At 35.9% G+C, this 11845-nt stretch overlaps 1 protein-coding gene across 1 annotated transcript; it reads left to right on the forward strand.

Annotated features, from left to right (window-relative positions):
- The first annotated feature begins 6411 nt into the window (after positions 1-6411).
- On the forward strand, positions 6412-8837 carry LOC106774881. Its single transcript, XM_014661910.2, has 4 exons — positions 6412-6717; positions 6864-7061; positions 7479-7694; positions 8106-8837. The coding sequence occupies exons 1-4, from the start codon at positions 6574-6576 to the stop codon at positions 8334-8336; spliced, it is 789 nt and encodes a 262-aa protein (XP_014517396.1). The 5' UTR covers positions 6412-6573; the 3' UTR covers positions 8337-8837.
- The last annotated feature ends 3008 nt before the right edge of the window (positions 8838-11845 follow it).

Raw genomic sequence — 11845 nt, forward strand, 5'->3', positions numbered from 1 at the left:
CGATTATCGCTTCTTGATAATCGATTATTGCAGTTAAAAATCCAAGTTTTACAGAGTTTAAAAGACTTTCCTACTACATTTAATTTCTACAAATTTGCTTTTAAATAATTCTAGACTCTTCTTCAACTAAGTCTTCTTGCAGCAGCATCAAAACAATTTTCTTCAAGTTTTACCAATACTCCTTATTGGTAACATTTACTACTTAGAATGAGCTTCGAATCAAGCAAAACTTAATAAATGAATCTGTAGAGAGTCAAAAGCTGCTTTTAGCGATATTATGCTTGTTTGGCATTGTTTTGCAACTATTTTGAGAAAGTGAAGAATGGAGTTGAAGATAAAGGTCGTAGACTCAAGAAAAGAGAAGAAAATTGAAGAATTGAAGAGTCGACGCACCGCCCGGCGGCAAATTCCACCGCCGGGCGGTCTAGGGTAAGGAGTAGGCACCTGGCGTTGGCGCTGGGCGGATTTGCGATTTGAGGGAAACCGCCGAGCGGTAGACCCCTACCGCCGGGCGGTAGTGCGATTTGTGGGAAACCATCGGGCGCCACACTTGTTCCGCCAGGCGGTTGTCTGCTGGGCTTGAGCCTGCTTTCTGTTGCGCTCCTCACCTATAAATAGCCCTATTGCGAGTTTAGATGTATTCTTTTTACAGAAGGGGGCGGCCAGACCTAATTTCGCTCTCTGGAGAGGATATCTTGGATGCTTAGGCTCCTTTTCATCTTTTCTAGGGTTTGCTTTTCCATTCTTCATCCATTTTTCATCTAGATTCACCATGAAAATGGTGAACTAAACCCTATTGTTGTTGGGGGAAACAATGTAATCTTTTGATACTCTCTTTTATTGAAACTCTTATTTATTTATATGGTTTCCATATGCTTTGATTGTTATTTTTTGGGTTCTCATCTGTGCTTAATGCTTTTATCGTCTAACTCATTCGATAACTGTTGTTTGTCTTTATTGATACGGGGACGTACAATAATGTCATGAAATGGTGAGTAATTCCTTGATTACGCAATACCACCTAGGGATAGGGGTAGGACGATCAATTGCTTTTAACTTCTGCTCTATAATGCTTTATTAATTGCTAGGGGAGGCTGGGGATAGCAAGCCAGTAATTAGTAATAGACTCTTTTCATCGAGGGATCAGGTTAAGGGTAGCCTAAGAAATTTTCGTGACAATTAATTAATTAAGCTAATAATTCAAGAGGAGTAAATAAGAGAGAGCGGATAAGATGAAATTGTAAACCCCCAACAACTCCATTCATCCATTGTTTTCTTTTTGTCAATTGAATCAATCTCTTTTACATGTTTATATTTTATTCGCACAACCAATTAATTAATTCTTATTTTCAAGTCTTANGATTTTAATTCACACGAACGATAAGGCCTTTCGAGTCTCTTGGGAAAACGATACTTGGACTTACCATTTATTATTACTTGATACGATTTGGTACACTTGCCAATCCGTTAACACTGACTCTCCTTCTCCCTCTTGCCTCGCTTAAGCCTTCGAGAAGAGGTTGCGTATTTTTCTTGCTCCTAGTTTGTCTGGGCTCCTGCTGCATGCACAAGAAACACAAACCCTAGTAGCACTTTTTTATATTTTCAAAAAAAATAAAAAGATAAAAAGATATATTCAATCAAGTCAAACTTAATCAGTTTACACTACTAGATAAGTTAAACCACGAGTCCCCGGCAATGGTGCCAAAAACTTGTTAAGTCTCTGGCAAGTGTACCAGATCGTTATCAAGTAATATAAGCGAGTAAGTCCGAGTATTGTTTTCCCAAAGGACTCTTAGGCCTTAACTTTCATGTAACCTAATCTTTTAAGACTTGAGAAGAGAATAAAATTTTGTGGTTATATGCAAAGAACAAAAATAAACATGCAATGTAGTTGATTCAATTGGTTTTGTGAAACTATGGATGAATGGTGTTGTTGGGGTTTACAATTTCATCTTATCCACTCTCATATATCTACTCTTCTTATTTAATTCACTTATTTATCTAATTGCCATGCATACTTTCTTATTTACCCTTAACCCAATCCCTTGATGAAAAGAGCCTATTATTAATTACCGGCTTGCTATCCCTAGCCTCCCCAAGTAACCAATAATGTAATGCGTTCGGAAGCAAATACAATTGACTGTCCTACCCCTATCCCTAGGTGATATTGGCATAACCAAGGAATTTCCCACCAGTTCATCACATTATCGTACGTCCCCATATCGATAAAGACAAACTTCTTTTACTGAACGAGTTAAACAATAAAAGCATTGAGCATAGATGAGAACCCAACAATTGATAAACAAGTATATGACAAGCATATGAAATAAATAAGAATTTGAATATATGAGAGTTTCATAAGATTACATTGTTCCCCAACAACAAAGGGTTTAGTTCACCATAATCATGGTGAATCTAGATGAAATATGATGAAAGAATGGAAGAAATAACCCTAAACTTGGTTGAATGGAGCCTAAGCATCCAAGGAACCTCCTCCAAGGTGTCTGGACGTTTCTCTCTGCCAAAAGAATCCCTTTCTAATTCGCACTGGGGCTATATATAAGCCCAAAAAGATAACAGATAGATTACAGAAAGATTTACAGAATCTAACTAAAAAAAACAGACAACCGCCCAGGCGCCTAAATTCACCACTTAGCGGTTTGCCTCTTGCTGCTTTGACCGCTCAACGGTCAGTTTTGTCGTTGAGCGGTTTCCCTCTAATCGCTCTGAGTGCTCAGTGGACCATTCTGGCGCTCAGCAGCTTGCTTGACCCTTCTTTTCATCATTTTTCTCCTTCTTTCATGGGTCTAAGTCCACCTTACTTCACTTCCATCTTTAGTTCATCTAAAAACCCTACAAAACAATGCAAAACAAGCATAATATTGCTAAAACCAACTTTTAACTCTCACAAGACACAACTAAGTGTTTTACTTGATTTAAAGCTTATTCTAAGCCATAAAGGGTATGTTTTACTATCAAATTTAAGTATGAAAATAATGGTTTTTAGACCGTTATCACCTGCTGATGTGGTTAACGGTACTGACACGAATTTATTTTAGTTAGTGTTTGTCACCTTTTCTCCCTCTCTCTCCCTTGTCTCTTCCTTCCATCTTCCACCCAACCTCTCCATCCTCTCTCAATGCAAATTCCGGCGACGGCGAGGAGTGCTCCTACGGTACAACCAGCCCACACGACAACTATGGAAGCATTGCCGATGGCAATGCTGACTAAAAAGAAGAGAGGGCACTCGAGAAAGTACGCACGGTGACCATGGGGCTGTCTCCGAAGCCGATATCTTCCTCCGCTCCGGATGGCACTTTCGTCAATGTGCCGTCCAAACCGCTAGCCAGTCTTGTACCTGAAGTGCAAAACTCCAAGGTGATGCATTTAAATCATCAACAGTTTTCTTGTAACCAAACTTGAAGAGACCTGTGGTCTAATTCTACTACAGCAAAAAATGAAAGGAAAACGTTCGAACACCAATGTGGCTCTTGGGATTTGTTTTTAAGGTTTGTATACGATGCTAAAGATGAAAAGGAATTGCAGGATAGAGGTAATTAACCATGGTCTCAAATGTAGTATCAACTTTTATTTTTATTTTTGGGTGTTCAGATAAACATAATCCTAATTGAAAATACAATGGCTCAAGAAGAACTTTAACATAATCCTAATTGAAAATACAATGGCTCAAGAAGAACTTTAGCAAACTGAATAACTTTAATAAGTTATCCACAAGAAACCTTTGCCACAGAAAATAAACAAACCTATAGAATCTAATATTTGGATTCAGGCCTACAACAACCTTTCCACGAATTTTTATATCAGAGAATAGTTTGCTACACCCAGACTCCCAAATAGTATCAGCAAGGACAAGATCATCCACCGAGATTCGATCATTATCTCTGTAAGCTTCACCATAAGCATGTGGTTACTTTTAGCAGGCACTGTGGAACTGTGCAATTTTCTTTGAAAGATTAAAATTTCAACTGAATTTGAAGCAAACAAAAAAATATCAATGTACGGGGAAGCAATCTAAGTCCTCCAGCAAGGCTATGACACCACCTCCTTCAAGCAAAGAAAGTAAATGCAAGAAAAATAAAAAAAAAATGAATGCACCATGAGCCAAGTGAAATCAGCGTGCTGCTTTTAAAAGAAAGTAAAATTCCAGCCATGAATGCACCGCATCTTTTTTAAAAGAAAAATGAAATAAGTGCTTCTAGAATTCCATTCAACGAAAAATTAAAAGGCTGTTTTTCCTCTACTAAACGTCACATCTTTTCTTCAAAATATAATGTGCCTTTTCTCTAAATAAAAAAAAAAAATGAACGCTTGTTACTGAAATCAGCTGAAATCACCATGAACCGTGCAGCCACTTCAACAACCAATCAGCGTGTGAGAGCACTTCTCCAGCAACAATTTCAGCGTATGTCCTCTTCCAAATAAAATGCACCGAATAAAAATGAAAGCAATGTGTACCAAAAGTTAAAGCAGCGTCACAGTGATATTTCAGCAGTGAAAGTAATTGTTGGACGTCCAGCGCACCACTCCAAACTCAATGCAAAGAAAATGAATCCAAGCAAGAAATGAAGAAAAATATGCTTCTTCTAAATTGAAAACAAGATCAGCAAGTGTGCCTCTTAGCAAAGATGAATGCTTTCTCCAAAATAAAAAAATGTTGCTTTCATTCCCGAAAAAGTTTAATACGTCTACATTTTTCACGGTTGCTTAACAGAATAGGAAGGTTGGGTTGAGAGAGGATGGGGAGGTTGTGTGAAAGATGGAAGGAAGATGAAAGGAAGAGACGAGGGAGAGAGAGGGAGAAAAGGTGCAGAAAAAAAAAAAATCGTGTCTATTGTTAACTATATTATTTGGTTTTTAGTGGTATTAGTTTTAAAGAAGTAAAATCATAGTTTCTTGAAGACTAAAATATACCTTATTTTCAAATAGACATTAAAATCAAAATTATTTAATAATATAATAACTAAAAACATATTTAACAGAATAATTTAACATATAAAAAGAAATATAAAGATGGAATAAGTATACAGAATACTATGGAAACAAAGATGTAATATATAATATATCTATCTCATTCCCAACTTAAAAAGTAAGATATCATTCATATCCATCTTTATATACGTCACTGGAAATATTTTTCATCAAAACTAAGATAAATTTGAATAATATCTGTGGAGTTTATATTTTGATCATACTGATACAAGTTAATTTTCGAAATTTTGAAATTATATAGAACAAGCACCAATTTGAAATTTTATATATATATATATATATATATATATATATATATATATATATATATATATATATATATATATATATTAATTATTTTGAATACGTTAGAAAGAAAAGAAAATAGTTATAATATTTATGTAAAAGTATAGAAAAAGTATAGAGGGTAAAAAACAAACCTTGAAGTTGAAAGTTTTGAAAAATTTAGTCACTTTAAATTTGCTCGTCTTAAATTAAATATAACTCAGTCACGTAAGATTCAAAGTAATTAGATGGATTTTTTCATAAAGGTAATTAGATGGATATACTAACTTAGATCTCATTGTTAAAATAGATAAAATGTTAGTTATGGAATAGAAATTTTACGATCTACAAAGAAAATTTGTAAGACACTCTTTTTTTCTCTCTTTCTTGCACTATTTTGTTCATTATTGAAGTTTGAATCAATCTCCAATGGAGATAAAAGACTAATTTTCCACTCAATTCAAGATTTTCATCTAATTATGATTAAATTTGACTTTCGAAATTACTTTGAAATTTCATCTTTTGTTTATAATTATTAATTCGTTCTTGTTATTGAATGCATATTAAATCATGATTGATTAATATCTTTTAAAAGATATGGCATTATTATCGACCACTTAAGTCTTTTTGAATCTATTCCTAAATTAGTAAATTTTTTTGACTGTGATTGAGATATAAATTTTGGTGAATAGATGTTCGATACTTATTTAAATAATTTCGTACTAAAATAAATTTGTATTATAAATCTTAAGACAACAAATTATTATTTTTTTTATTGAATGAAATTTTCTTAACTTAAGATTATAACTATAATTCTTAAATTTTAAATTGATTGAACTGATATTCCAAAAAACAATAAAGATTCAAGCTTTAATGTTGGAGGGTACTAATTAGAAGATATTTGTAGTGTAAAAAGAATTAAAATGAGAAGAGGAGAAAGTTTGAAGAAGTGATAGAAAGGAGAGGGTGGAAAAACCAAAATTGATAAGAACAAGGAGAATAAGAAAATGAAAGGAAATAAAAAGGAAAGAAGGAGATGGATTCCTTACCAAGAACGCATCTGTTGGGTTTGGGTTGGGACCTAGGTTTGGTCGTGTGAGACGACTTTGTTGTGTGGATAAGAACAACCTCTTTTCTCTCTCTCTCATACACACTCTGTCTTGTTTTTTTTTTTGTTTTTTTTTTTATTTCTTTCTCCCTCAAACATCTTCTATTCTACAGCCTCCAAATTCTACAAGAACTCATTCCCTCTCACACCGCCTCAAAATCTCCCTCACCTTCAATTCTCTCTCTTCTATGCTTCAGAACAACACACTCTCTCCCACTTCCTCTAATTTACCACACCACACTTCTCTTCTTCAGCACACTACCTTCAAGCTGGCGTTCCAAAACCAAGCCACCACTGTCCGAGAAATCAAGCCCAAGAACCGCAGAATCATGGTAACTCAATCTCCCACTCTCGCTCAACTTCTTCTTTCCTGCATCCCCCCTCCACTCTCACTGTTTTCTTCTTGTTCTGTGAAAAAAATGCAATTAATCTTTCTTCTGTTTTCTGGGTCTGATTCAAATTTTGATTTTTTGAAAAGGGTTCTGGAGGCCCTGATGACGAGGACAACCGGTGGCCGCCGTGGCTGAAGCCTCTACTCAAAGAGAGCTTCTTTGTTCAATGCAAGCTGCACGCTGATTCGCACAAGAGCGAGTGCAACATGTACTGTTTGGATTGTATGAACGGCGCACTCTGCTCCCTCTGCCTCGCTTACCACAAAGATCACCGCGCTATTCAGGTTCATGTTATCAATCAACTCTCTCTCTCTCTCTCTCTCTCACTCAGCTTCTGACACACTTCTGATCCTCCACTCATTGTTGTTAAAAACTATCACTTTTCCTTTTGTGGGCGTGTTATATTCCTTCTTTTTCTGGAACTTAGTTAAAAAGTCCCATCTTTTCCCCTTCTCTGTGAGATATTTGAACTGTCATTAATTGGTTTCAAATTTCAATTTCCTATATGCCAAATTATTAACTGTTTTGGGTGGTTAATTAATTTCCTTTTGTGTTTGTTATGCTTAATTTCCACCTTCATGCTTTTAACAAGGGATGTGGTGGGATGGGTAAAAGTGACAACCTCAGGACTAAAAGATGTTCTTCAATGCAACAAATGTTCATTCCCTTCTAATGTGCTCTGTTTTTATTTTTTGTGACAGATAAGAAGGTCCTCATACCATGATGTGATTAGGGTGAACGAGATTCAGAAGGTGTTGGACATTACAGGGGTCCAAACCTACATTATCAACAGCGCAAGGGTTGTTTTCTTGAATGAGAGGCCTCAGCCAAGGCCTGGTAAAGGAGTCACCAACACTTGTGAAGTCTGTGAGCGTAGCCTTCTTGATTCATACCGTTTCTGTTCTCTTGGTTGCAAGGTAAACTATCACTACACACAATGTCATCCATTGTCTCAGATTCTTCTAACCCTTTTCAAATCCAAAACCCCTCAAAAAAAATGGTTTTCCTTTTTCAATGCCTTTTTCTTTGAATTAAAAACCATGACATTGAGATTCATATATTAACAATATTACACCAAGGTAACATTTTTTTTATGTCAGTTTGCTTTGTTTTCAAGCCAGCACTTGAATGTGTTTGACTTTTTCATCTATACCCATGAATGTTACTGTGGGTTTTCAATTAATTGCTCTGCCCAATATTTGAATTTTTGTTTTTCAACATTGGCCCTTGTTGATCTTTCAAGATTTGAATTGTCAATCTCTGATTCTTGATTTGAATGGTTGTATTTTTATGAATTAAATATTAATGAATGCAAGAATGGATTATAGATTGTGGGGACTTCAAGGAACTTCGAGAAGAAGAAAAAGTCAGCAACAATGGCATCAGATTCAGAGGATTCATACAGCAGCAACAGCAGCCATGGAAAGAACAACAGCAACAAGGTTCAGAGTTTCACACCGTCCACGCCACCACCGACTTCGGTTAATTATAGAACAGCCAAGAGAAGAAAGGGAATACCACACCGTGCCCCAATGGGAGGACTAGTGATAGAATACTAGACAGATCGTAACTTTAGGTTATTGCTAAAATGTCCCTCATATTTACCTCAAAATGCAACTTTCTCCGTGCAGTTTCACACTGTTCCAACACTCGAGCTTTTTGCTGAAAAAGGCCGGTGCTGGAAATGTTCCCTTCTCTGTTCCTTACTTGTTAATAGCGTTTGTCCATATAGGAAAAATCCAATAGGAAGTGGAAAATGTTGAGAAAGTAGAAAATAAGACATCTGTTAAATAGTTTGAGAAAGAAAAGTGTAGCAAAATAAAGCAAGTTCCTTTCAACCAAAGTACAAGAACAAGATGGTGAGGAGCATTATAGGTTTGGTTCCTTAAGCAATTATACATAAGTTTTGGGGTTGGATGTAAATAGTGCCTTCAGTAAACCTGTGGAGTGGGGATGAAGACAGTGACATTGTACTCTTTCCAAATAGGTGGACTGTCTATATATGGAATGCTGCTGAATGCTGATATAATAGTAATAGATTTTATTAAATCTTGTGTCTACATTCATTGTAATTACCATTTCACACAAATAACTTCATACCACACTAAATCAACAACTAATAGATAATTATTGAAACTGTGCAACAAATAATTTAATCTTGAATTATTGAATGATCATTATTTTAGATTTTGATTAGATGACCGGAATTTAAACTGAGGATTCAAATAATCAATAATATTAACACCAATTTAGCATTTTAGTGTATTATTCCGGGGTTTGGTATGCAATTATTTCATCTCGTGTTTTGTTTTTATTCTTCAAGTGAATTCTCTGATTTTAATGGTGGCTGAAATCTTATGGGACCCACTTGAGCCGGTTTATGAGGGGCTGGTCAATGTTTTGGTCGTAGTTGGGTCCACGTGTCGTAATCTGATTGGAGGAAAGGAAAGTGGAAGGCATTGGTTGTCGAAAACATAGATTAGGTCAGCCGCCCTGGATTGGAAGAAAAAACAAGTAGTATAATTGTGTGGGCGGTTTGGTTTTGGCCGTGGGACCCAGATGAAGTTTTGATCGAACGGTTGAGATGGGGGGATGAGATTGTGGTGTTTCTATAATAGGAAGGTTTGGAATGTTATAGTTAGTGGGCATAAGTGATATTAATGAAGCGTAGGCAAAAGCATAAGTGAGTTAGTGGTAAAATGCAATGAAGGGTGAGAGTGATTGAGAACTTTCCTAGCTTAGCAATTTGTTGTTGATGAGTCTAATCAAAGATAATGGGAATAGAATCAATCTAAATGTAATCCTTGTGTGCTTGTTGAGTTGGGTCTGTTAAACTTCACTCACATTAATCATGGATTTGTATTTAAGTTTACTAACAGGAAAAGTTAGTGTCAGCCCCTCAGAGAGAAAGAACCTGCTCATGTCAGAATCAAGGGTTGATGTAATTTCAAATGTTTCCCATCAAGAATGTTCAAGATTTCTGGGAATTATTATGACTAAGTTAATTCATCAATCTTTTCTTATATGGTCAGATTTCTTTTAACCAATCCTAAATTTATAGGTATTTTGACCCATCCTCTACTTTTTAAATTTAATGTCATATATAATCTTATAAAAGCTTTCCATTCACTTGTAATAATTTTCTTCATATAAAAATTTTATTTCTACATTTAACTTTTCATTTCTTAATTAAACAATTTTAATCTATTATTAGTTTATCATCTAGTTATTAATAATAAATAAAAAAATAATTTATGCAACTAAGAATCATATTTTAAGTATATTTAATTCTCAAACCCAATAAATCCAATCCTCACAAATTCACTTTAAATCAATCATTTAAGCACAAGAATCTCATAAAAAATTTGAATTCTAAAACATAAATGTGAACATAAATATGCACTCATCAACAATCAATTGTTTTTGCTTCTGTTCTTAATGCATTATTAATTGCTAGGGGAGGCTAGGGATAACAAGCCGGTAATTAGTAATAGGCTCTTTTCGCCGAGGGATCGGGTTAATGGTAGGCTAAGAAAGTTTGCATAACGATTAGATATTCAAGCACATTAAACAAGAGGAGTAGATAAGGGGGAGTGAATTACATGAAATTTTCAACCCCCAACAACTCCATTCATCCATAGTTTTTTTCGTCAATTGAATCAACCACATTGCATGTTTATTTTCTGTCTTTGCATTCATAACAATTAATTCTTTCTTTACAAGTCTTACGATTTTGATTCACATGAACGATAACGCCTTTTGAGTCTCTTGGGAAGAACGATATCGGGCTTTACCGATTATATTACTTGAACGATCTGGTACACTTGCCAATGAGTCAACAAGTTTTTGGCGCCGTTGCCGGAGACTCGAGGTTATTTTTACTAGTGTGAATTGATTAACATTTGACTTGTTTGTAATTATTTGTTTTTATTATGTTTTGTTTTATTTTCTGTAAAAGTGCTTTTAGGGTGTGTTTCTTGTGTATGCAGGAAACAATACACACTAGAAGCAGAAAAGACCAGTAACCTCTCTTGGAAGGACTCTCAGACAGGAGAAGGAGGAAAGTTAGACGCCCTGCAAGTGAAAACTTTCCTTCTCCTGAAGAACTTTTGCACTCTTCATTTGAGACCTCTGCACAAAATACTGAGGAGATGGCGGACCAACCTCCTCCTAGGCGTACACTTGGGGACACATCCAACATGGTGGGTCCTATGAACTTCAACAGCATAGCTATGCCTGCAGACAATGCAACCAATATGGTTATGAACCTTGCTCTTATTCAGCTTGTTCAGAGTAATCAATTTCACGGAATGTTAAATGAAAATCCATATGATCATTTAACCACTTTTAGTGAGATTTGCAACACCGTGAAGATAAATGGAGTCTCTGACGACAGGGTTAGACTCAATTTGTTTCCTTTCTGTCTTGGAGGAAACGCCAAAGCGTGGTTGCACTCGTTCGAGGAAGGCACATTCAGAAACTGGGATGCATTGGCAACAAAATTTGTGAACAAATTCTTCCCGCTAACCAAGATTAATCAAGGGAAGTTGGAGATTTCTTCATTCAAACAAGGAATGAAGGAAACTCTGGGTCAAGCATGGGATAGATTTAAAGGCTTGTTAAGAAAGACTCTTGTCCATGGACTTGATAAGACTTCATACTTACTTGCCTTCCTTGGAGGCCTTCATACTCAGTCTAAAATGATGTTAGATGCTTCAGCTGGAGGCAGCATAAATACCAAGACTGAAGATGAGGCTTATGATTTGATCGAGAGCATGGCTGTGAATGAGGTGGTACATAGTGAGAGAAGCGCGCAGAAAGGACGACTCTTGCATCTCCCTGCTAGTGATGCAATGGCGGCCCAAAATCATCTCCTGACCCAAAAATTGGACAAGCTAACAAAGATCCTCCTTGAATTTCCAATAGGGGTAAGGAATGTTTCCCAGACTCAGCAACTTTGCAATTTATGTGGGGGTAACCATATCAATGGTCAATGTGCTTTCCATGAGGAGTTGTAGCAGGATGTTTGTTGACAAATTGGCAAGTGTACCAAATCGTACAAGTGATA

Source organism: Vigna radiata, chromosome 1 (genome assembly GCF_000741045.1).
Source record: "Vigna radiata var. radiata cultivar VC1973A chromosome 1, Vradiata_ver6, whole genome shotgun sequence".
In the NCBI taxonomy this organism is placed as follows: Eukaryota; Viridiplantae; Streptophyta; class Magnoliopsida; order Fabales; family Fabaceae; genus Vigna; species Vigna radiata.

Coding starts and splice junctions, on each gene's coding strand:
- LOC106774881 (XM_014661910.2), top strand. CDS start 6,574: ATGCTTCAGAACAACACACTCTCTCCCACTTCCTCTAATTTACCACAC. Junction 7,062..7,478: donor AAGATCACCGCGCTATTCAG/GTTCATGTTATC, acceptor TTTTTGTGACAG/ATAAGAAGGTCCTCATACCA. Junction 7,695..8,105: donor TCTGTTCTCTTGGTTGCAAG/GTAAACTATCAC, acceptor AATGGATTATAG/ATTGTGGGGACTTCAAGGAA.